The 27,947-nt window shown below is 28.6% G+C and overlaps 1 protein-coding gene across 1 annotated transcript; it reads left to right on the top strand.

Moving 5' to 3' along the window:
* The first annotated feature begins 17 nt into the window (after positions 1-17).
* LOC130669303 (retinal-specific phospholipid-transporting ATPase ABCA4-like) lies at positions 18-27,778 on the top strand. Its single transcript, XM_057472103.1, has 10 exons — positions 18-230; positions 2,318-2,732; positions 9,343-9,641; positions 9,721-9,879; positions 12,688-12,928; positions 13,004-13,171; positions 13,257-13,444; positions 17,733-19,659; positions 23,487-23,612; positions 23,681-27,778. The coding sequence occupies exons 2-10, from the start codon at positions 2,417-2,419 to the stop codon at positions 25,225-25,227; spliced, it is 4,971 nt and encodes a 1,656-aa protein (XP_057328086.1). The 5' UTR covers positions 18-230; positions 2,318-2,416; the 3' UTR covers positions 25,228-27,778.
* The last annotated feature ends 169 nt before the right edge of the window (positions 27,779-27,947 follow it).

Raw genomic sequence — 27,947 nt, 5'->3', positions numbered from 1 at the left:
GTGTCACGCCTCACACTCATACAGTCTCTAGTCTCTCACAGGCCACCGAGCCTCGATACTCATATTTATACATATTTTTATATATTTCAAAGGCAGGCACATAGGATATGAAACTTCTTGGATTTAAAATATTTTGAATTCATCATGGTCATACGAACAAAAGTAAATATTATAAACATTAATGGAATATATCTGCTGAGATAAGAATTGCTGACAACAAAAAACAATGAGTAAGTCACTATTTTTTTATTACTGTTCTAAGATACTTTCTATCAGTAGCTGTTTAAAATTTCAAACGATAATAATCATTTAGTATTTTTAAATCCCACGTATTCGAATTCAAATTACGATAAGTTTATTTTCTACGTTCGTACTAATAAGTATATAACTTTTTTTATAATTTTCAATCACTAAAAATGTTATTAGTCAATTCCTTATTGGATTTAAGTTTAAATTGTTGTTTTTATCGTTAGTCGATATAGAAACAAACAACTGTTTCTATAGAAACGATATTCAAACTTTTAAGTTGAGCGTTTTATTTTTTCAACTTATAAATTATAAATTTAAATAAATGAGTGTGAATGTTGCTGACAATTGTCAATTTTTTAAATTTTTGACAAAATAAAAAAAACGTAAGAAGAAAATTTGAAAAATAAAAAATCAGTATGCGCATTTTTTTCAATTGCATTATTTTAATTAATTAATTAATTGATTAATTCAAAATTTTTAAATTGTCATGTCTTACATTCATACTCATTTAAAATGATACAATTATTTGCTTGTAAATATTCGTGGTTTAAATTTTAATAACAAACATGATCCTGAAGTTTTTTACGTTTTTTTTTATAATTTATCGTTCTAAATAAAAAGTATTAGATGTTGGCAAACTTATGACAATAAAGTTAGCAGACATTTAAAAATTTTTTGATTTTTTTTAACAGAAAAGTAAATATTAAAAAAAAATATTTTGAAAAATTGCACGTATAGTTTATGAAATTTCCGATATGTGCATTTTTTTAGAAATATTTTTTTTTCATTATATATCCGTTAAAAAAAAATTTTTTCAATTTCAAAATGTCTGCTAACTTTACTATCATGGCAAACTTCAGTATCATTAAAAAATTAGCCGTCTAATAATTTTTGGATCTTGATCAAAATGATGAATCTAAAAAAAAAATTATTCAAAAAAATTGCACAGTTTTTTTAATTTTCTATATCCCTTGTTAAAAGAAATAATTTGCAATGTTAAATGTCCATTAGAAGGGTGATTTAAAAGTATTTAAAAGCATTAAAAAGTATTTAAAATTTTTCTTTTCTAATCGTTTTAAATCGTTTCTTTTATTAAGGGATTTGTACCCGATGAAAAAAGATTTTATACAATTGTATAAAATTATATATGCATTATATATGAATTATATATAAATTGGATAAAAAAAATGGCCCGATCCGATTTCTACACAGATTGTATACAATTGGATCGGGCCATTTTTGTATCCAATTTATATATAATTGTATAAAATCTTTTTTCATCGGGTATATTTTTTTTTTTTTTTATTGATTTGTTGAAAAAAAAAAATCCGAAAATTTTCAATCATCGACGAACTATAATCCTGAAGTTAACAAACAATTAGTAATTTTATAATTTTTTTTCAACAAATCTATTACAATAAAAAAAAAAATGTACATGTAGAAAATTTTAAAAACTATAGATGCAATTCTTAAAATATTTTTTTTTTAATAATTTATCATTTTCAAAGAAATCTGAAAATTACTAGTCAGATAACTAACTTCAGGATCATAAATAGTAACCAACATGTAGAAATGACGTCAATATTTTTGAACGTATTTATGTATTAGAAAATTACTGCATTCTTTCGACTATACCAATTAGTCACTAATTGCTTAATGTAAACTAATCTATTCCTTTTTGGGCTAGACGAAAATTGTTTCCGTCACAGGTAATGTTAATGAGAAACTTTAAACCAACGTACAAACAATTTATCTATAAAACGTCATGGATGTTTATTGTTATCGTTTGAAATAGTAATCAATACATTTTATCACCTAAGTAGATAACGATACGGAAATATAAAAAAAAAGAAAAACCTTGAATAATTATTTACACTAAACATCATCTATTATTTAATTAGTTTTTACTCGTGAGGTATCTTGTCTTGGAGTATTAAATTCGACATTAACGCAAAACTATAATTCAAAATTTGTTATTTTTATGACTCTTGTCTTAAAAAGAATATGGATAAATGTGTTAGTTTTAAAAATTTCTAAAATAAATTTAAAATAATTCATTTTTTTCCAGCGATTTCAACATCTATTGGACTGTGAGTGATTAGAATAATTTTCTGGACATTTTTTAAGGACAAAAATTGATACATACGAAGAAAGAAAGAAATTAATAATGGGTGAAAAAACGAAGATTTTTTTGTTGTTACTTAAAAAAAATTTTCTAGTCCGGAAAAAACATTGGGCCCAATCTGTTATTGTTCAGATTATAATTCCTATTGTTTTGTTTTTAATTGGAGAAAATATTCAGTTAATGATCGATAGTACACCTACACGTGTCCCTCATAATACGTACTATGAAATTCGAACTCAATCTCAGCTATTATCTGATGTTTCAATGTCTGGAACGTACATAAGATATACACCCCGGAACAACTATACTGATAAACTTATGAAATCTACAAGAGAGTGTCTTAAATTAAAAGCTACAGGTAATAAAAAATTACTTTTATTTAAAAATATATTTTAATAATTGGCTTCCTCAGCACAATTTTATATTTTTTAGTAAATTTCATGGAAATCTTACTTTCCTGGTAGAAAAAAATTAATTAACACTACCCAGGCTAAAATAATGATTTATAATAATATGTGAAAAATGACCCAACATAATTACATATAATTATCCATTCAATTATAGATAATTATATGTAATTACATCCCTGGTTAAAAGAAACGATTTGCAATCTTAAATGTCCATAAGAAGGGCGAATTAAAAGTATTCAAACGCATTAAGGGGGGGGGGGGGGGGTAGGGTTTTAAAGGCGAAAAAAAAGCATATTTTTGTGATTTTTTCCCGGCGAGATGAGTAATATAATTTCATTAAACTTAATCACATATTATTGTACAACTTTTAAAGAATATCAGAAAAAATTTTCAACGAAAAATATTGATTAATAAGCCGGTGACGTTGAATCTCCGGAGGCGCCTCGAAAAAAAGTCGTTTTGCGGTGAACATCATAACTCGTTACCGGATCATCGGAAAAAAAAAAAATTGATATGCATTTTTAAGTTGATGTATTTCTCGAGGTAACCACGAAGAGTTTTTTTTTTTTTTTTTTTCGATTTTTTGCAGCACTTGGAAGTGAAAAACGCGATTTTAGCTCAAAAAATCGCGGTTAATTTTTTATTAAAAAATAGAAAAAAATGAAAAACAAAAAAAAACTCTTCGTAGTTACCTGTTGATTTATCTGAAGAAGTAATGTTCAAATTTTCAAAGGGATCGGTTCAGTACATTTTGAGTTATGATGTTTACGGACTTTAAAAATAACGTTTTCGGGAAAATCCATTTAAAGTTTTTTATTCGTGAAAATTTGAAATAAACTATCAATCAAAGAATATGAATTTTTATACTTATATTGAGTCATCAGTTTACATCCTTTGAAAGACACACAGCCGGAGAAAGGGATTCGGAAGAACAAAGAAAATTGCAGCTGATTTCTACTAGGGGTATGTAGGGGCAGGTCGGGCAGATCTAAGAATCAGATATACCGGCCGGTCATTTGAAACGCTGTAACTCCGTTAGTTTTACTCGGATTGATTTAAAATTTGTACACAATATTCTTGACATATTGTTCATTCAGAAAAAAAATTTTAAAAAAAATTTTAAAAAAATAATTTAAAAACCCTACCCCCCCCCCTCCCCTCAAAAAGTATTTAAAATTTTTTTTTAACCCCTAGCGAATTTATTTATACCGAAAATTTAAGTTTCTTTTGGGTTAATTTCCGGTATAGTAGAAATTGATAAATATTTCGATATGTTTTAAAAATTATACCCAATTCATACCCAGATTATACTCAAATCGTCTCATGTTTTGGGTATGCTTTTGAATTTTTCATACTTAAATGATACTGAAAAAATATCTATTCCAAGCACGATTTATACTCAAATTATACCGAAGTCAGAGAGGTTGAGGACAATATCTTTCTTTATAAGTCTTTACCTGGGAAAAAGGAAAAATGTTTCTTTAAAGTTTGAAGTAAATAAATTTCTTGAATACATAGAAAATTATAATTTATGAAATTTACTCTAGTGAAAACGAAAAATTTATTTTCTTATAGAGTGAGTTATACTAGAACATGGATTTAAAATCCAAAATAAAAAATTATTCATTTATTAAACAAAAAAAAACCTATAGTCAATGACAAATAATAAAATAAAGTTTCATTGAACGGCAATGATTGATTATTTATTGAACTGACTTATACCATTTTATTTTGAATTGAAAAAATAGTTCCAATGATTTAATATTACTACATATGGTCAGGGAATTCTCTAATTATTTGACTGGAATACCTAGAAAAGTCAGGGAATTTCAGTTTCAAAAATCCGTAGTTACCATGATATAATTACATAAAATTATATAGGGGAGGGTGGGGCAGAGCGGCCCCCCTAAGCCAATTATTATTTTTTGTGGCTTTCAACCATATGATCACTTTACTTTTGTCCTATTTCGAATAAATTTATGGACATTTTGCCAAAATTCTGAAAAATTTTTTTTTTTTTTTGTGGGGCAGAGCGGCCCCCCTTCAAAAAGTGATAAAAAAAATTTTTTTTTTCGTTTTTTTTTTTTTAAATTGTTTTCATCATTAAGAATGTATTTCTTTCTCTTGACAACTATTTTTGGTTTTATATTACTCGAAAACAATTTTTTAAAGCGTAAAAAATCGTTCACTCTTGATTACCTTAATTACTAATTGTTATTTAATAAAAAAAAAAATAAATTCTATAATTTTACTTTATTTAAAAAATTTATCAACTAAAAAAAAAAATTTAATTTTTATAAATTTTTAGTGACCAAATTTGCCTCTTACATAAAGAAACGGCCGAAAAATATGAAAAAATAATTTTTTCGCAAGTTTCGGTTGGTCCATTTTGCCCCAGGTGTTATGCGTAGGGCTAGAAATGTGGAATTATAATAATTTTTTTTTAATTTGACGATAAAAATACGAAAAAATCACTTTTTCAAAATTTTGGGCTTGTCCATTTTGCCCCAAATGTCATGCGTAGGGGTAAAAATGCGCAAACATATCGGACTTATAGTAATCAGTCGAAAAAAAAAAAAATTTTTTTTTGGTCAAAATTTCAGGGGGGCCGCTCTGCCCCACCCTCCCCTATAATTTTTTTTACCCGGGTAATGAAAACATTGTGCTCATAAATGTTTATTAGTGCGATGAACAGTACTCCGACTAGTGAATCTTGCAACATTACTGGAAATGACTAGGGTTGAATAGTGTTTTATTAGTGATCATTAATAGTCCGATTAGTGAGTCTACAGCACTCCCTTATTGAAAATTCCGATTGAATAATTCTAATCAGGTTTAATCAGAAATTTCCTATTGACTTTCGATCAGTTTCAATCGGATTTAATCGAAAATTTCCAAATGAAACCGATTGAGTGTTAATCGGGAATCGGAAAGTTAATCGAAAAAAAAATTATTGTTTTTCGATTGAATCTGGTTAAAAAATTTCAATCGGATATTTGAAACGCTCCTGAGTAATTCTGATTGAATGTTTGTTTCCGATTGAATCTGACAAAAATCCAATTGAGTTTCAATCAGATTCAATCGGATTTAATCAGAGTTTTTAATCAGGACTGTCAAAAGTGATTAGTGTTGATCACGCTTTCAATAATGTCGATAAGTAGTCTGATTAGTGAGTCTACATTACTGTTGAACGTGATATCACGATATCAGTATCGATCAAATTTGATAAATAAAATTCTAAGCTTACAGTTTTATATTTCTATATTGATACAGTAAAAATTTATAAATTGTTTGATCATCACAATTAATATCATTTGCATTGTTAAGTTTATATATATGGAATATACAATGACCACAATTTTTTATGGATCACGATGAAATTTAATATAATTATTCTTTTAGCGGTTAATACACTGAAAAAAATTTGCTACCGTAACAAAAGTCAAGATTACGCAGCTATTTGTTAATATAAACAAATCCATCTTGGTCAACGCAACGAAGTGATATGTGTTGTGGCAAGTAAAGTGAAATTTCCGTTGTAACAAATGACATGTGTTGAGCAAAATATTATTTATTTGTTCACAATTGTTATCTGGAAAATAATTGTCTGTCTACATTGAGCTAAGTATCACGTTTACAACTATGACCCATACTGACTATCAGCCTTAGCAATGTATTAGATGGAGAAAATTCTATGCGTATTCGAAAAGTTTTCTTCAACACATATTATTTGTTAAATCAGCAACTTCACTTTACTTACCACAACAAATGTCACTTTGTTGCGTTAACCAAGATAGTTTTGTTATCATTACACATAGCTGCGTAATCTTGACTTTTGTTACGGTAGCAAATTGCACGCCTCGGACGCGATAGCGGGAGAGGTTGTGCTCTATAATCGACTTGTCGTGAAAACGGGATTTTCCTACCTTTAATCATTTCTGCTAATTTCATAAATCATCTCTGTGGAAAAAAAAGTATACCAATGTCTAGAGAAAATTCTAAAGAATAATTTGGATTTAATTGAAAATTTCATTAAGCTACACTATAATAAGAAAAAAATTATTTAACATGAGACCAGTTGGACGTCAATTGGGATGTCTGTGTGTGAGCAAGATATCTCTCGAAAAACTCAATTAATCAGTCCAATTTTTTTTTCAATAGCTTCAGATTTTAGTAGAATAGAAGCCTTTTAAATATTACTACTGTAGTCCTTCTCGTTCATTTATTATCAATTAAAAACTGAAAACTGACTATGTTTACTAATGCTTAATCCGCCATTTTTCCCCCACAAATATAAGTAGGCATGATTATCATGAAACTTTGCTGATATTATAAGGCTTCACTTTACCATCAGATAAATTTTTTTTTTTTTTTATTATATCGTGTGACAAATCGACTTGCCAACTGTTTTCCAATTAACTAAATTAAAAAAAAAAAAAATAAGGAATGTCTAGATGTTTATTAAAAAATTTTGCAATGAAGAAAAAACATTAATAATTAATTTTATTATAATATGAGCGTTCGAGGCGTGCACTTTTGGATTTTCCAAATTTTTTTTTTTTCAGTGTACGTTTAGAGGTAGTGGGTGTTTAAAATTTTCGAAAATTTTTTTTTTCGAATTATTGAGATGTAACTTTTAATTTAGTTTTCAGAACTTGACTTATTGTTTTAATTATTTTTAACTCTATGAACTAAAAAAAAAAACATTTCAGTCCCTTGATATGAGACCGGAACGTTAGTGAGACGAATTAAATGTTATTTTTTAATTAAAATACAAAATATAACTTTTAATAACATATTTAATAAATATTATTTCTATAATAATCATAGAATCTGCATTATTTTATCCCAAATTGTTAATTGACACGATTTAAATGATAATTTTTGTCAAAAATGGTTAATTAAAAGTATTTCAATTAACCATTTTTGAAAAAAATGTAAAATGAAAGTATTTCAATTTTAAATTTTTTGAAAAATGGGTAGTTCAAAGTATTTCAATTCTGAATTTTTTGAAAAATGGGTAGTTAAAAGTATTTCAATTTTTAATTTTTTGAAAAATAAGTAATTAAAATTATTTTAATTTTTAATTTTTTGAAAAATAAGTAATTAAAACTGTTTTAATTGTTAATTTTACAAAAAATGGATAATGAAAAGTATTTTAATTTTTAATAGTTTGGAAAATGGATAATTAAAAGTATTGTAATTTATTAGTTTTGAAAGGACGAATCGTTCAACTATTCATTATAATACAATATTTATTATTTAGTAGAAAAAGAAACACTTAATTTTTTTAGAAATCAATAATTAACATATAAAACATTTTTTAAATTAAGTTTTTTTTCATTTTTAAACAAATTTAAGAAATATATATAGATATATATATAATGAAATTACAAGTTTTTAAAACAAATGAACTCAGAGATAAGTCTTCCTCGCGTTCTGTAGTGCAAATTTTTCAATCAAAAAAATTAAAATTGTGATTATTAAAAAAAATGAATAATTCAAATGATTTGCATTATTCATTTTTCATTAAATGGATAATTATAAGTATTTTGATTTTTAATTAAAAAAAAAATAGATTAATGAAACTTCTTTTATTTTTCATTTCTCAAAAAATGGATAATGGAAAAGATTTAATTAATCCATTTTTTGCTCGACGGGCAGAAAGCGTCAACTTTCGGCCCGCTGCGCTAAACAAAGTTGCCCCTTTCTGCCTTCGTCGAGCAAAAAAATAGCATACACTCCTCGGGAAGTAAATAAGAAAGCCTCAGATCACATGTTTGTTAACCTCGGCTTCGCCTCGGCCAACAATTACATGTGATCTGAGACATTTCTTACTTTACTTCCCTAGGTGTGTAATATACTATTCTTAAAAAATGGATAATGGAAAAAATTTAATTAATTAATTTTTAAAAAATAGTAAATGTACGTTCTTTTAATTTTTAATTAAATAAAAAATGACTAATGTATCTTATCGTAATTTTTGAATTTGAAGAGAAATGGATAATTATTATCTGATCAAATACTAAATTATGAAAAAATTAATAATTAAAGTAATTTTAAATTGAACATTTAATTTTAATTAATCAATTATATCGAAAATGCATTTAAAAAAAAAAATGCATTTTTTGCAACCCTGATAAATAGTTAAATAATTAATTTTAAATTAATGGACTAATAATTATGGACATAAATCGGGTGAACTCATAACGCGAGTATGAAAATAATCACATACACTCACACATTTGTAAAGTAGGGGAAGTATAATCGACTACTGAAAAAAAGTGGGGGTACAAGAATTCTTAGAATTATATTCCCCTAGACCCCTATAGACTTATAACGCCTACGGACTTATAACGCGACGCGACTGTATTTTATATTAATATCTAACGGTTTGATTCATGCACTCATAGATTTTCAAAACTTTTAATTATTTATCTCTTCTCATAAAAACATACCGACTAACTCATTCATTGATCATATATGTTTTATTTGAATCATGAATGATATCACAATTTCCAAATGAGTACACAAGTAATTACTGATATTTTTTCGTAGATGTCGTTGGGTCAAAAGATGAGGATAATCTGATCGCCGAACTTCAACGTGATTTTTCAACATCCGAATATCCACCAGAATGTGTTGGGATTATTTTTGAATCTTTTGGAAATAGTACACTTCTAAAATATAAACTACGAGTATCCTCGTTGATGCCATCAGAGTTATTCGATTCCGAAGAAAATAGTATTCAAGCTAATTTTCAATTTTTAAAGGTACCATTGGTTCAAGTACAAATGTGCCTAGACCAATCTTATATTAATTTAACTGTACCGGAGCCCAAATTCAATATTCCAGAGGTAATTTACTTTTCTATTTAATTTTTTGAATAAAAAAAAAAAATGATTGACTCGAAAAATTAAAAAAATTTTTTTATAGATAACAATACAACAAATGCCATATCCTCCATACATTAAAGTTAATAAAGACGCTGTTATTACTGGGGATACATTTGCAGAACTAGCCCGACTGGTATTTCTCATAATATTGTGTGTAGAAATATCATTCCCAGCTAATGAAAAATTTATTGGTATTAATGTAAGTGTAATTAAAATTTATTTCATAATTCAAACTTTATTTACTTGAGGGCATTCTCAGTGTCACCCACTTTTTAAAAATATGCACTGACTTTCAACCAGGGTTGCGAATTCTTTAATGAGAATATTTGCAATTAAAAATTAAATTTTTAATCCGTAATTGAAATTACGAAATTAATTTTTAATTCAACAACTTGAATTGAAAAATTTGAAAAATTTTTAATCAGACAAGTGAAATTAAAAATTTAAAAGTTAGTTTTTAAATTAACTCGCGGGTTTAAAATTTCAAAAATTAATTCTAATTCAGACACGTGGGATTAAAAATTTAAAAATTAGTTTGTAATTAACTCGCGGGTTTTAAATTTCAAAAATTAATTCTAATTCAGACACGTGGGATTAAAAATTTAAAAATTAGTTTTTAAATTAACTCGCGGGTTTAAAATTTCAAAAATTAATTCTAATTCAGACACGTGGGATTAAAAATTTAAAAATTAGTTTTTAAATTAACTCGCGGGCTTAAAATTTCAAAAATTAATTCTAATTCAGACACGTGGGATTAAAAATTAGTTTTTACATTAACTCGCGGGTTTAAAATTTCAAAAATTAATTCTAATTCAGACACGTGGGATTAAAAATTTAAAAATTAGTTTTTAAATTAACTCGCGGGTTTAAAATTTCAAAAATTAATTCTAATTCAGACACGTGGGATTAAAAATTTAAAAATTAGTTTTTAAATTAACTCGCGGGCTTAAAATTTCAAAAATTAATTCTAATTCAGACACGTGGGATTAAAAATTTAAAAATTAGTTTTTAAATTAACTCGCGGGTTTAAAATTTCAAAAATTAATTCTAATTCAGACACGTGGGATTAAAAATTTAAAAATTAGTTTTTAAATTAACTCGCGGGTTTAAAATTTCAAAAATTAATTCTAATTCAGACACGTGGGATTAAAAATTTAAAAATTAGTTTTTAAATTAACTCGCGGGTTTAAAATTTCAAAAATTAATTCTAATTCAGACACGTGGGATTAAAAATTTAAAAATTAGTTTTTAAATTAACTCGCGGGCTTAAAATTTCAAAAATTAATTCTAATTCAGACACGTGGGATTAAAAATTAGTTTTTACATTAACTCGCGGGTTTAAAATTTCAAAAATTAATTCTAATTCAGACACGTGGGATTAAAAATTTAAAAATTAGTTTTTAAATTAACTCGCGGGTTTAAAATTTCAAAAATTAATTCTAATTCAGACACGTGGGATTAAAAATTTAAAAATTAGTTTTTAAATTAACTCGCGGGTTTAAAATTTCAAAAATTAATTCTAATTCAGACACGTGGGATTAAAAATTTAAAAATTAGTTTTTAAATTAACTCGCGGGCTTAAAATTTCAAAAATTAATTCTAATTCAGACACGTGGGATTAAAAATTAGTTTTTACATTAACTCGCGGGTTTAAAATTTCAAAAATTAATTCTAATTCAGACACGTGGGATTAAAAATTTAAAAATTAGTTTTTAAATTAACTCGCGGGTTTAAAATTTCAAAAATTAATTCTAATTCAGACACGTGGGATTAAAAATTAAAAAATTACTTGTTAATTGAAACACGTGAGATCAAAAATTGGAAATTACTTTTCAATTCAGATACGGTACGCAATCAGATAAGTAATCAAGACAAAAATTTGACAGCACTTATAACAGGAAAGAATACTGTTTTACTTGACCTTCAAGTTTAAATATTTTTAAACTTACTCTTGATCGTCAGATATAATAGAATTTGAAATAAAAAGATCTTTCATAGTTGAGACATTTAAGAATTAAATTTTTTGAATAATTTTCAGTGTAAACAGAGAATTTAAAATTAAAAAATTATTTTTAATTCAAAGATATTAAATTAAAGATTAAAAAATCACTTTTAATTTGTTGTTGGATTATGAAATATAAAAAAAAATTAATTGAAGCACTAATGCAATCATAACGTTAAGTTCTCAAAATCGATTAGAAGACTATAATTTTTATGAGCTTGGCATTAAAATGAAAATAACTAGAAAACAATGCGGAATTCGAATGAACTTTATTGAAAATAATTTGTAGGGAATAAAATTGTCTACAAAAAAGGTCTTTTGACATTTTTCGATAAGTCTGATAGTTTTGCTGGAAAAGTAAAAGGATCTCGAAATTTACTGTAGATTTGACTTCCAGCTCCAATAACTTTTGAACAGATCGATTTATCAAAAAATGATAGGATACTTTTTTTGTAGAGCGTTTAATTCACTACAAAAAAAATTGATGAACATTACAATGCAATTTATGGTTCATTAGTTTCAAAAATCAGAAGAAAAAAAATTTTTTTCCTGTTATTCTTATGGGAAATCGAAAAATGCGATGCGGACAACCTTAATATTAATATTAAGGGCTCATATTTTCAGAGGCCTATTTTGGCATCTAAACGAAACTTTTGAGCCTGGTTCCCACAAAAAATAAATTCTTGTTTTTTTTTAAACGCCCTAGTGTATATTTTGCTAAGTACATTTACATCTGAACATTAATTACTAAATTTATCTTTCGCTTGTTTATAATTCGGCTTAAATATTTGAAACTTGAAATGGATTTTCCTGAAAATTGTATTTCCTTAACTGGCCCATAAAAAAATTAAATGAATTTCGACATGGGTTCAGTCTTGTTACTTTTTCTATTTAAACTTGTATAATTTTAACTGTCAAAAAAAATATTTAAATGAAAATTGAATTTTTTTTGGCCATTCGAATACAAATAAAATTTTAACAATATAATTTTTGAAATATTTTCAGATTCTTATGTCCGTAAATGGCTTAAAAACTCGCATGAATTTGTTGAGTTGGCTAGTAAGTGGTGCGATATACAGTACAAGTTATTTATTACCAATAGTTGTACTTTTGAAACATTTCATGCCCCCCAGAGTAAGGCCATTTTTACTTTATGGAGATGCATTCATTGTATGGATCGCTTTGTTTATACACGCTTGTCATGTCATCACTTTTGGATACCACATTTCATCATATTTTTGGAAACGTATGTCTATCAAAGTATCAAAATTTTTTTTAAAATTACAAAACATTAATTAATTGACTTCTAATTATATTCTAGCGTCACACGGGATATTCGTAACTTTTATGGTCACAACTCTTATGAATATCTTGGCAATTTTCGTGCGTGGATATACAGTTGAACGATTTTTCTTATACGCTGGAATTTTTTCTCCTAATTTCATATTGAAAAAAATATTTTCAGAGCTTACAGACTACGAAAGTAAATGTATGTATATTGAGATTGATAAATTTTAATTTTTTTGAAGTTTTTTTAGTATAATTTTCAGTAATTATTTTTTTTTTAATTTTAGTAACTGGTATTCATTGGTCAAATTTATTTACGACTGGTTCTAATACGGGAGCACCTGAAGGAAGTATCGGAGTCCTAATAATTTTTTCGATACTAGGTATTATTTTCCATTTTTTCATGACAATTTATGTATATAATGTTTTTCCTGGGAAATATGGGATTCGGCGTAGTCCATTTTATTGTTTTCAGGTTTGTAATTATTTATTTATATAAATACGGGTCATTCCGTGCCAAATTGTATGGTTTTTTTATCTTAAGATTTTTAATTTGGTAATTGTATCTGCTGTGCTTAGAAAAAGTTCACTTACTGCCTTTATACACTAATGCAAAAAATTAAAGGAGCAGAAAAATTTTATAAATTTTTTAGTGATTTTTGGAAGGCTGTAACTTGGTGAAAAAAAATCGTATCGAAAATTTAAAAAAAGCATTTTATAGCTTGAAATCTCTAGTTTAGGTGTATTTTTTTCAAAATTTTTTAAAAGCTCCGATTATTGCGCAAACATGAGAAATACCGCGAGCCAAAAAATTTCTAAATTTTTTTTTTTTTTCCGAAGAGCCTACGGACCGCGGAAAAATTCTTTCAACTAAACGAATGCATACATCGTTTAGCAAATTTATTCAGCTTCAATTTGGTTTTTTTCTTAACCTCGTAGGACGATTTGTGGCAGAGATATCAGCCTTCAAACAGAAAATGATCCTTTTGGCTTTGATCTTCGATATTTCAGGTACCAATGATCGCACAGAAAGTTGAAGGGCGGCGTTGAAAACTTGAATAAATTCCCTACAAGACCCTGTCATCATTTTTTAAAAAAAAAAATTTTTTTTATTTTTAATATCCATTAGAAGAAAGTACAGAAAAATGACTTTTTTTGGTTTTTTAGTAAATCAACCGCTACTCTGCAAATATCGATAAAAAAAATAATGTTGCCAGGGACTTTTTTAGCTTAATGTACCCCCAAGACCCCTGTAAATTTTTAAATTGATCTATCGAACCGTTTTTTGGGAATCATCGATCAAAGTTTAGCTAAACAATTAAAGGAGCAAGTTTTGTTCCTTTAATTGTGTAATCATAATCAAAATGAAAAAATTTTTTTTTTTCGACTTTTCTCAAATTTTTGCGTTGGTAACTCAGCAAATGCAAGGAAATGACAAAAAAAATAGAAAATTTCCAAAAAATGTCAAAAAAAAAATTTAGAACACAAAAAACGAGTTTCAATTTTTTTTTTTTCTTTGATTTTTTTTTGACATTTTTTGGAAATTTTCTATTTTTTTTGTCATTTCCTTGCATTTGCTGAGTTACCAACGCAAAAATTTGAGAAAAGTCGAAAAAAAAAAAATTTTTTCATTTTGATTATGATTACACAATTAAAGGAACAAAACTTGCTCCTTTAATTGTTTAGCTAAACTTTGATCGATGATTCCCAAAAAACGGTTCGATAGATCAATTTAAAAATTTACAGGGGTCTTGGGGGTACATTAAGCTAAAAAAGTCCCTGGCAACATTATTTTTTTTATCGATATTTGCAGAGTAGCGGTTGATTTACTAAAAAACCAAAAAAAGTCATTTTTCTGTACTTTCTTCTAATGGATATTAAAAATAAAAAAAATTTTTTTTTTTAAAAAATGATGACAGGGTCTTGTAGGGAATTTATTCAAGTTTTCAACGCCGCCCTTCAACTTTCTGTGCGATCATTGGTACCTGAAATATCGAAGATCAAAGCCAAAAGGATCATTTTCTGTTTGAAGGCTGATATCTCTGCCACAAATCGTCCTACGAGGTTAAGAAAAAAACCAAATTGAAGCTGAATAAATTTGCTAAACGATGTATGCATTCGTTTAGTTGAAAGAATTTTTCCGCGGTCCGTAGGCTCTTCGGAAAAAAAAAAAAAATTTAGAAATTTTTTGGCTCGCGGTATTTCTCATGTTTGCGCAATAATCGGAGCTTTTAAAAAATTTTGAAAAAAATACACCTAAACTAGAGATTTCAAGCTATAAAATGCTTTTTTTAAATTTTCGATACGATTTTTTTTCACCAAGTTACAGCCTTCCAAAAATCACTAAAAAATTTATAAAATTTTTCTGCTCCTTTAATTTTTTGCATTAGTGTATCTTACACGGAAAGAAATGTATGACATCTATTACCATTACACGGCGAGAAAAATTTTGTCATTTTAGCGATTTAAAGTATAATCGAACAGTTGATTGTGAAAATAACTATTAATTTGTTGATTATTGCAATACGTATAGTTAATTTAACAACATCCTTATTTATATTACTGATCTATAGTATCGTTAAGTAAACTATTCAATGTTTGTCCTCCAATGATAATTCATTTCTTTATTTGAGACATACTCCGAAAAGTTGCCATCGAGATTCAGTTATTTTGACAAAATAGGTTATCGTTTTGTCACAGTACGTATTCATATCGTTATATTGACGATACGATGGATCGTAACATCGTTGATTAAGAACGTGGAACTTGCGCAGTTAAGCAAATGTCAAGCTAACCACCAAAAAACCTTTGTGAGCGTTGTGTCACATATTTCTTATTAGAATTTAACAAGCTTTTCGGTTATTATAATTAAGATAATCTAATTGAAATAGATGCGTACTTATTGTATAATCACAATAGTTTTTACGGACTGATTTTAATAATTATTTTCCAATGTAAAAAAATTTTAATGCTTCCAAATAATTTTTTTTTTGCTTTGTTATAATTAATAGATTTATATTAAGCGCGGATTGACATTTTCAACTTTAAAAAATCAATATAAGTCACTGAGCCTGAATATTGAAACATATCATAAGAAATGGTTAATGAGGCTGTATTCTTAACTTAACATCTTTCAATTTACATTAATTTTTTTTTATCCAAAATTATCTACAAGATTGTCTTAGTAGCGTTTCTTCGGATACCTATAATGACAATAGTTTGCCATTTGGACGTTACGCTGCGACGATACTTGGATCGCCAAAATGACTATACAGAATATCGTAAAAAAAGTTGACTATAGATAGTATAGCTGTAGTAACGAAATGTTCAGTTGTTTTGACGAGATTTTTCTCGCCGTGTAGGGTGTCCCAAAAAAAACAAATAATTTTTTTTTAACGTCTTATGAGCTCAAAAGTTACTTCATATTATAAAAATAATCCTCACAAAATTTCAGCCAGATTTCTTTAAAATTGAGCTATCACAAAGGGGGGTCATCCTTCCCATTTAAAATACACGCGAAAATTTTTCATTTTAGTTTTTCGTTATTAACTCTATGAAAAATTTTTTTTTTAAATTCCGCCTAGTCAACTTTCGTAGGAAATTAAATTCTCTACAAAAAAGTGCTGATGCATTATGCACGTCAAACGAAATTTAAAACTAAAGGTTACACTGAAAAAAAAATCGGTCTATCGGTTAACCCTACGAACCAGCCCCAAAACTTCCCGCTGTTTTCGAGCTCGTTGAGCTCGATAATACGTTTGTATGCCATTGTCTTAAAAAAAAACATTTTTTAGCATTTCTTTCTCTCACGATATCTCGCGAAAGAATTAACCGATTTTGATGGTTGAGGCAGCAATCGACGTGTTTTATCAAGTTCTAAGGCTGATCAAATTTTGAAATTGATTTATCGAGTCGTTTTTGAGAAATTTAAAAAAAAAAACAAAAAAAAAATTTTTTTTGAATACTTTCGTCAACGGTTTCTCTTGAACGAATGAACCGATTTTGATGGTTGAGGTGGCATTCGACGCGGCTTATAAAGTTTTAGAGCTGATTAGATTTTGGAATCAATCCATCGAGCAAATTAAAAGTTATCCAAATAAAACATTTTTGAAAAAATTTTATTTTTGAAATGTCTCCGAACGCACTCTACCGATTAAGCTCAAATTTTTACAGTTTCAAGATATTAACAAGCTGCGTCGAATGACACCTCAAAGATCAAAATCGGTTCATCCGTTCAAGAGTTATGAATATTTACATGCATACATACGTCCGTACGTACACACATGCATACACTCGGACATTATCGTGAAATTAGTCAGGATAGCTTCCTAGAACCTCAAAACGTTAAAATCCGATAGAAATTCGGTTTTGCAAATCGGACCGAAACCAATAACTTCCCGAATTTTTGAAAATTTTCAATTTTATTAGCGGGAAGTTAAAAATATCTCGGCGCAAAGAAATTCAACTTGTTCCAATAAAAATTTTACTTGCCCTAAGAAATTTGTTGCATTATAAATTGAAAATAAAAATTTTCTTCGAGCGATAAAAAATTTTTAAAGCAAAAATTCTTGCATCGTGAAATTTTTTCTAGTTCTAAGAAAATTTTTGTCTTAATTTATAACGCAGAATATTTCCTGCGCCAAGAAATCCTTTTTTTCTGAGCACAAATCTGTCCAATTTAGCACGGAACGCCCTATCATATATGTGCTTATTTATTACTCATATATTCCTAAATGATGTAACTAATTTAATAATATTTTCAGCAAAAGAAATCTAATAAAGTAGATAACAATGAAAATGAAATAATTTTCGAAAATATTCATGCTAATAAAAAAGAATTCGAAGTAGTGCCCGAAGGTAGTCTCGAACCAGGAATAAGAATTCGAAGATTAAAGAAAACATATACAACAGATTGGTTTCGAAATACAAAAGTTTACGCACTAAAGGGGGTATCATTGGATTTTTATAAAAGTCAAATAACTGCATTACTCGGTCACAATGGCGCCGGTAAAACTACAATGATGTCAATTTTGTCTGGACTGACTGATTTGACCGAAGGCGTTATATTTATTAACGGGAAAAATATTATAACGAATCCAGACGTGATTAGTAGTAATATCGGTTTATGTCCTCAAGAAAATATGGTCTTTCCAGACTTGAATGTCTATCAGCAACTGATGTTCTTCGGTACATTGAAAGGAAAGACAAAAACAAAATCGCAGCTTGAACACGAAATAGATTCATTATTATCCAAAGTTAATTTAACTGAAAAAAAATATGCGTTCCCTAATCAACTTTCCGGAGGTCAAAAAAGACGATTATGTTTAGCGATGGCTGTCGTGGGTGATGCCAGTGTATTAATTTTAGATGAACCGACATCTGGGATGGATGCTGAAAGTAAACGTGAAGTTTGGGATATTATACTAAAAATGCGAGGTGAGAAGACAATAATAATCAGTACCCACGACATGGAAGAAGCCGACATATTAGGGGACCGGATATCTATTATGCATTCCGGTAAAACAAAATGCTACGGGACATCGATGTTTTTAAAAAAATTGTACGGGAACGGTCACATAGAAATAACTTTATCTACTGAAGACTGGTTCGACGTGACAAATGTTTCATATGAAATAGGAGTTACAGTACAAGTTGTAAATCAAAACGATGGAAAAACAGTATTAATTATTCCACATATTGACAATTTACCCCAGGCATTAGATAAATTGGAATCATCGAAAAAACAATTAGGAATAACAGGAATCAGCGTATCCATGATAACTTTGGAACAGGTGTTTTTACAAGTCACTCGCGAAAACAATGACGTCGTAGATTCGAGTGATCCAATAAGATCGTTTGATAAAAATAAAGGATTTGCTTACTACGCCCAGACGTTCAAAGGGTTTTTAATTAAAAAAATAATATTTGCCCGTAAAAATCCATGGAATTTTTTGATAAGTTTATTGCTTCCATGTTTTGCGGCAGTATTAATTTTGCTGGATCATGGAGTATCTTCTGGGTCTAGTAAATCAACGCCTTTAACTTTGGATAATTATTACCATTCAACTGCATTAGTTTACACGGAAAATAATATTTTCGGCAGCAAGTACAGAGACACTATTGAGTATTTTAAAGGTACTGCGAATATAGTCTCATCAAATTTGAGTCTTACTGATAGTCTATTGAGGTTCGCAACCAATGACCTGAGTGCTTATAGAAATAAGATGATAGTGTCTGCGGAATTCAATGGGACCAATGATAACATTAAAGCCAATGGTTTTTATTCGGGCAGTGCTCTCCTCAGTGTACCGATAACTATTAATACCATTACTAACACGCTGATAAAAGTGCTTACAAACAACAGCAATTATAGAATCGAAGCATCTGCACAATCACTTCCGGATATTGATAAATTGAAACAAGCGCCAATGCTTAATACTGATGTTACTCTTTCTATGATTGTATTTTTAGCCCCGGCGATTGCTATGTATGTTACTCAGCCTTTAACGGAATCGTTATCGGGAATAAAACAGCTACAAATAATGACTGGTGCTCCGACATTGATGTACTGGGGAGCGACATTTTTATTTGACATAATACAATATATTATTTCCGTGCTATTACTTCTAGTAACGTTTGTTTCTATCGACAAGACATTAGGAACTGAATACTATCAACTGCAAGAAATATGTAAGTTTATATTTAAATTTTATTTCTTAAACTTTCCCGATGAAAAAAGATTTTATACAATTGTATAAAATTATATACAAAAAATGGCCCGATCCAATTGTATACAACTGTATAGAAATTGTATACAATTGGATCGGGGCATTTTTTCTATCCAATTATATATAGTAGGGTGGGCCAAAAAAAGTGACTATTTTTTTTTTCTTTAGTTACAGTGAAAATATTGTTTGAGATGATGAAAAAAAAATTCTATTAAAATTTGAGCTCTTAATATTAATATTAAGAGGTGCCTATTTGCAATTCTCCATTTCCCATTTAAATAACATGGGAAAAAAAATTTTTTATTTTTTTATTTTTCTAGCTCGGCATTCGCACGTCATATAAATGAGTCCGTAGCATATTCTTGTAGAGAATTTAACGCTCTACAAAAAAGGTCTCTTATCATTTTTTGATAAATCCATCCATTCGAAAGTTATCGGAGCTGGAAGTCAAATCTATAATAAATTTCCAGATCTTTTTACTTTTCCAGCAAAACTATCAGACTTATCAAAAAATGTCATGGAGTCTTTTTTATAGACGATTTTATTCCCTACAAATTATTTTTTATGAAGTTCTTTGAAATACCGCATTGTTTTCTAGTTATTTTCATTTTAATGCCAAGCTCATAAAAATAATAGTCTTCTACTCTATTCTGAGAACTTAAGATTAAAATGAAAATAACTAAAAAACAATGCGGAATTTGAATAAACTTTATTACAACAAATTTGTAGGAAATAAAATTGTCTATAAAAAAGACCCTATGACATTTTTTGATAAGTCTGATAGTTTTGCTGGAAAAGTAAAAAGATCTGGAAATGTATTATAGATTTGACTTGCAGCTCCGATAACTTTCGCATGGATGGATTTATCAAAAAATGATAAGAGACCTTTTTTGTAGAGCGTTAAATTCTCTACAAGAATATGCTACGGACTTATTTATATGACGTGCGAATGCCGAGCTAGAAAAATAAAAAAATAAAATTTTTTTTTTCCCATGTTATTTAAATGGGAAATGGAGAATTGCAAATAGGCACCTCTTAATATTAATATTAAGAGCTCAAATTTTAATAGAATTTTTTTTTCATCATCTCAAACAATATTTTCACTGTAACTAAAGAAAAAAAAAATAGTCACTTTTTTTGGCCCACCCTAATATATAGTCTATATATAATTATATATAGTCCATATATAATTGGTATATAATTCTATACAATTGTATAAAATCTTTTTTCATCGGGTTATTTCATCTCAAAAAAAAATTAACAGAATTCAAAAGGCTGTGATTAGTAATTTGAGTTAAAAAGATCGTATTCAATTAAGGTAGTTGTCGGGTAATGGACTTAGTGTCAAGGTTCTAAAATCTTTCATAAAGTGAGGGGCCCAGTTTCTGATCTTTTTCGAGTGACGGTTGGAGTTATAGTAGAAATAATTAATGTAAGATTTAATTTAATGAGAAAAATAATAATTCTATCGACTAGTTTATGATTTGTCAAATAAAGTCATGCGCGTAAAATATTTATTTCAATTCAATTAATAATTTAAATTGACGTTTTAAAAATTGACATTCAGAGACTTAGTTTTTGACCCTCAGAACTTTTCAGGTCGCAGTTTCTGACCCTCACAGTGGCCTAGTTTCTGGGCCTCAAATTACACAAACTATGATTAGGTTATGAAGTACTTACCAAGTTTCAATAAACTAAAATTATTATTTAGATAAATAAATTAAATATTTATTATAACAAAAACATAATTTTTCAATATTTAAAATATAAATAATTAAAGTCACTTTAGCTAGCGCCTGTTCTCATTATTTTTCATCGTAGCTCGTTGTCTTTTTTTTTAAACTCTTGAATAAAAACACAATAAAAAAATTAATTTAGTCATAATAAAAATATTATTCAACTAAAAGAGTCATAACAATTTAAATACTATCGAAATTGACATCATTTTTACAATAATTTTATCACTCCAAAAATATGTACTTTCAAGATCTAATTATGATCTTTTATTTTTAAAAATGAATATTTAATGTTAATTCATCACTGTGTTGTGAATAATAGTAGAAAATAATTTAAGAAAATTATAAATATTGCTATTTTTACATTTTATAGACATGTAATTAAACAGATAACTTCGCTCGCAGTAAGTTATAATTTTAGGGTCAACAACTCTACCATACCTTTAAAATTGAGCCTAGTTATTGGGCCTCTAATTGCAACAACAAAACTCATTTTAATATGTTTTATAAATGTATTAAAATTAATTTCAATTAAATATTGATCTATCCATCTATTTTTAGTTAAATTTTTTGACTTACATGATAATTAGTGCACAGATTCAATCGTCGTACCTCCTAACGTAAACTGTTTAAACTCTACTTAAAAAATGTCTTCCTCAGCCGCTTATGGCTAAAATATTTGTTTTTATTCAGTTAATACTTTGTATGTTTTTTAAATTGCCATTAATTAGGCTCAGAGTAAATTACAATAATTCAAGAAAAAATTGATTTTCTTTTTAAAGTTATAGTTTTTTAAGTAAGTAAGAAAAAAGTTGAAAAGGTCAGAAACTGGGCCAGGGTCAATAACTGGGTCTTTTGCTTACTTATCAAGAGTCCTAGATACAATTAACATGAAAATTTGAAGTTGATTGACCATCTCTAATTCGAGATATTTATAAACAAAGTTCGGATCATTAACATTGCGAGCAATAAGAAGTATGAGTTTCAAGTCGCGTTCGTGATTCTTATAAAAAAACTAACAGTCAGAAACTTATGAAAAACGAATATACGTACGTACATGCATACACGCATACATACACTCCTACATCATTTGGAAATTAGTCAGAATAGCTTCCTATAGAACCTCAAAACGTCAAGATTTGATAGAAATTCGAATCTTGAAAATCGGACCGCAAACAATAACTTCCCTTTTTTTTGAAAATTTTCAATTTTTTTAGCGGGAAGTTAAAAACTTTGACTAGAAAAAAACGAGCTTAACACTAATTTTTTTCCGATTGCAATATCATAATTTTTATAACTTTACCCGATGAAAAAATATTTCATACAATTGTATAAAATTATATACAAATAATGGCCCGATCCAATTGTATACAACTGTATAGAAATTGTATACAATTCTATACAAATTGTATACAAGTCTATATAATTATACACAATTTTATACAAATCATATACAATTCTATATAATTATATACAATTCTATATAATTGCGATACATAGAATTGTATATAATTATATAGAATTGCATACAATTTGTATAGAATTGTATACAATTTCTATACAAATCCCGATGAAAAAAGATTTTATACAATTGTATAAAATTTCATACAAAAAATGGCCCGATCCAATTGTATATAACTGTATAGAAATTGTATACGATTCTACACAAATTGTATACAAGTCTATATAATTATATACAATTTTATACAAATTATATACAATTCTATATAATTATATACATTTCTATATAATTGCAATATATAGAATTGTATAGAATTGTATATAATTATGTAGAATTGTATACAATTCGTATAGAATTGTATACAATTTTTTATACAAATTGTATACAATTGGATCAGGCCATTTTTTCTATCCAATTATATATAGTCTATATATAATTATATATAGTCCATATATAATTGATATATAATTCTATACAATTGTATAAAATCTTTTTTCATCGGGTATATTTTTTACTAAAATTCAAGTCAGAGCTTTTTGAATGGAATATTTTTAAAAATCAGTGTAAATATAAATGTATTAATTTTTTCAGTGATTTTCATTGGGTTGCTACTTTTATTTGGGATAAGCGTTCTGCCCTTCGTTTACCTAACAAGTTTTTTGAAGAAAACATTAAATTCAACGATGATAGCTTTATGCGTCGCACCATTAGTACTAAGTAAGTAATTAAAAATTTTCTTAGTATTAAATAAAAAAAAGTATTAACAATACTAATCTTAATTTCAGCTGCAATTGAATTGATTTTATTCGCTTTTTCAATGGAATTGAAACACGACGCGTTCAAGATTTTCCGTAAAATTCAAAGTAATTTATTTTTGCTTATTCCTCACGTGAGTTTCATTTACGGACATCTTTCATTCCACAATGCTTTGGCTCAAAATGCACGATGCCGACGAATGCCTAATAAATTATTAGAAGTGTCTTGTATAAGTGGTATGGATCCATGTTGTGGCATGGATTGTTTTGACGGTGTATGTAAGAAGCCTTTGTCTTACTTCGACGAATTACATGATATCCTCCCCAGTCTTCGTAAAAGTATGATATATCTTAGCTGCTTACCAATAATTTTCTTCACGATTATTTCGTTGCTAGAATTGAAATTATTCGGTGAATTGTTAGCAATTTTCAGAAGACGAAAGGCAAATAAAAATATTGTTGGAATAGACGAAATGGTGTTGAAGGAAAAATTCATCGTTAATGACGAAATTTCAAGGCTTGTGAAAAAAGTTAAAAATAATTTATACCAAAGTGAGAACATATTTCTCGTTCAAGAATTAGAAAAATATTATGGTAGATTCCATGCTGTTAAAGGAATTACTTTTAGAGTTAAAGAGGGTGAATGTTTTGGTCTGCTTGGAGTTAATGGAGCAGGAAAAAGTACGACATTTAGAATGCTAACGGGCGATTCAATCCAAAGTAACGGAGCAATGTATTTAAAAGACAGCAATATTTCAACTGACCGCGTAAAATATCTTATGCAGATGGGCTATTGCCCACAGCAAGATGCGCTAATTGACACTTTCAATTCATGGGATCACTTGTATCTATTTGCTAAACTTCGAGGAATACCAGACTCTCAAATTGACTCGACTGTACACAAGTGGATTTCAAAGCTCAATTTAACAGCTTGTGCTAGTCAGCCAAGTGGAACTTACAGCGGGGGGAATAAACGTCGGTTGAATATCGCAATCGCACTTATCGGTAACCCTCCGCTTGTGCTGATGGACGAACCGACGACGGGTGTAGATCCAGCAGCCAGAAGATCTTTGTGGAACACACTCAAGGCATGCCAAAATAGTGGGCAGTCAATAATTCTAACATCGCACAGCATGGAAGAATGTGAAGTCCTCTGCAACCGCTTAGTAATTATGGTAGGAGGGCAATTAGTTTGTGTCGGAGCTAGTCAAGAGTTGAAACAACGATTTGGAGCTGGTTATAATATTCATATAAAACTTTCACCAGATCACAATAACTCACATATTGACCTGATAAAAATTAAGATTGAGTCCAATTTTACCTGCAAGCTTACGGATGAAAATACGGGATTTATCGGTTATCACATAACCGATCCGACGGTAACCTGGACTGCTATGTATGCAGTTATGAATGAATTGAAAAACGATTTTAACTGCATTGAAGACTTTGTTGTCTTATCCTCAACATTAGAACAATTATTTATACAATTTGCTCGGGCACCTGCCGAAACTACCCATCAATTAAATGGTGTTGTGACAGAATCATGGAAGAAACAAACAAACGAATCAGGGCTTTAATAGTATCTTATACATCTTGTGGAATCGGTATTATACTCTAGTTTCACGGCACGCAAACGAGCGAAACGAATGTTGCTAACATACAAGAGTATAATTCTCGATGTCACTAGATGTATGCAATAATTTGGGTAATGGGTACACGAAAAAAAAGCCGTTAAATGTCTAAAGTCATCGGCTGCAGTCGGAGTTATAAAAATAACTTACTTCACTTTTGGTAAAAAAGATTTATACTTTTTGGAATTTCATACTTTGTTTAATATTCACTTAACCCTTCGTCGGTCGCGTAATGATCGTGGCGCCGCCTTTTTTGCATTTGATTTTTTTCTCAAAATTGCTTTGAAAAAAATTTCATTCCTTCTTTGAACTTTGAAAATTTTAACGCTATTTACAAGCATAAAAACACTTGGAAAATATTTATAAATTTTAATATCCGAGACCGAGTATGAGAAAGCGGCGTTCCGCCACCCGGTGCGAATAAATGCCCGAGTCTTTTTCAAACTGCGCTGTTGCCAAGTTTCTTTACCGCTATTTTAGTCTGTTTTACCACATGTAGAATAGGCACACCTATTGAAAGTAAAGTGAGTTTTCAGGTTAGTTTTTGCTTTCATTATTTTATTTACAACTTAATTGTTATTTAATATTACTAGTTTCATTCATATTAAATATTTGTAAACAATTTTCTTATTAAACAAATAAATTTTTTAATACTGGGAAAACTTATAAAAGTCACGGTTCGAAATTTGGCAACAGCGCGTTCAATTTAATACGGCGGCGAAACGCTCACCATGCGACCTAACTCGGCTGGAAAATGCACGCGACCAAGGTTTAATAAAAGTTAACTCATTAAAAACTTAACTTCCTTGGCGGATCCAAATTTCGGTATTTCTACGGCAAATTTGCCGCAATTTACAGTAATGTAAAGTAATTTACGATATTTTACAGTGAATTACTGTAAAATACAGCATTCTTACCGTAGGCACCGTATATTTTTTTATTTTTATATTTATTACAGTGCAATACTTCAGTTTACGGTAAAATACCGCAGGCTTGCCGCAATTTTACGACCTTACTGCAAATATACCGTAATTTTGCCGTAAAAATACCGTAATTCGGTTTCGCCAGGGCTGGGTGTTATGTCGAACCAATTAACAGAAATATGTAAGGTTATAAAATTTAACTGACATTGCATTGGTCTGCGCATGCGTAAGCTGATGAATTAAATGCGCATACGCAGTCGAGATTTTGGTGACGTTAATAAGGCAGCTAAATTAAGTGACGAAACCTGAGAGAAGTAATAGATTCGTTAGTAGTTTGAATTATTGAGTGGGGATATGCTCCGCCTATTTCAATAAAATTTCATGACTTATAGTAAAAATAAGTGATGTAATATAGATCAAATGACACTTTCAACCAATCAGACATGATTGCGTGTTACTATCAAATTTTATGAGGCTGACTTTAGTCAGCGGCGTATTCTTCAGGCATGAGTTACATAAAATTAATATTCCATGAGAATGATTAGAATTCATAATTTGAAAATCAAATTTTTTGTAAATGTTATTTAACTTATTGAGCACTTAAGAAAAGATAGTTTTTAATTTTTGAGATTTTATTCTTATATTTTTTATTTATTTCATCCTATACGTGCACAATTAATATGAAGATCAATTAATTCGATTATTATAAAATGAAAATTATTATATTATTATTATTATTGAGGCAATTTATTTGTAAACTTCATATTATTCTTGGCTTATTTTTTTTTCCTCTTTTTTCATACAGTCCGCGTCACTTGGATAGCCTAACCTATTTTTTTTTCAATAACTGATTCTTTACTCGCTGATATATAAAGTTATCTGAATATTTTATATTACTTATTTAAGACAGAACAAGATATGTTATTAGTGTTCGGGAAACAAAGCGAGGACATCGTGAGGGAGGCATGCCAAGGTCGGCAGTTCGTCACATGGATAACCTCAGTCAAATTTATTGCGCAAAGGAACTAATACGATTCATTTTCGAATTATTATGTTGTAATTTTATAGCGTAGTGAATAAATTAAAATCGATTTAAAACACCAAAATTGGTTTCTATATAAAATGGCGCGCAATAAAATTTTAAGTATTGAAAAAATTATTAAAATCAATTTTTTACTTGATCAAAATTTATCTTATCGTGAAATCGTTAGAAGAGTGAATAGAAGTGCTAAAGTTATTAATAATTTCGTGAAAAACAATGAAAACTACGGAAAAAATTATAAAGGTCGAACGAAATTCGCAACAACGCCAAGGGAACGTCGAATGATAATTCGCGCGGCATCTAATTCCATTAAGACTGTGAAGCAAATAGCAGCAGAAGTTGGAACAACAGCATCTATTTCAACTGTAACAAGAGTGTTAAGACGGGCAAAGCATCTAAAGAGAATGAAATTTAAAAAAAAAAATCGGCTTTGAATCAAAAACACATTTCGCCACGACTTTTATTTGTAAAAGAACATATGACGGATAGATAAATGGCTACGAGTAATTTTTTCAGATGAAATGAAATTTAATTTAGATGGGCCTGATGGATGTAACTATTACTTTTATGATTTGCGGAAGGAAGAAAAAATTTTGATTAAGAATCAGATATTGAAAAAAATAGGTGAGGCTATCCAAATGACGCGGATTGTATGTTTGTGTTTCTGTTTGATGAAAATTATAAAATAATAATCAATAATA

The sequence above is a fragment of the Microplitis mediator genome, chromosome 6, assembly GCF_029852145.1.
Source record: "Microplitis mediator isolate UGA2020A chromosome 6, iyMicMedi2.1, whole genome shotgun sequence".
NCBI lineage: Eukaryota > Metazoa > Arthropoda > Insecta > Hymenoptera > Braconidae > Microplitis > Microplitis mediator.
The sequence above is the reverse complement of the archived record's forward strand: the minus strand, read 5'-3'. Positions and strand labels throughout refer to the sequence as shown.

Coding starts and splice junctions, on each gene's coding strand:
- LOC130669303 (XM_057472103.1), top strand. CDS start 2,417: ATGGGTGAAAAAACGAAGATTTTTTTGTTGTTACTTAAAAAAAATTTT. Junction 9,642..9,720: donor CCAAATTCAATATTCCAGAG/GTAATTTACTTT, acceptor ATTTTTTTATAG/ATAACAATACAACAAATGCC. Junction 19,660..23,486: donor CTATCAACTGCAAGAAATAT/GTAAGTTTATAT, acceptor TAATTTTTTCAG/TGATTTTCATTGGGTTGCTA.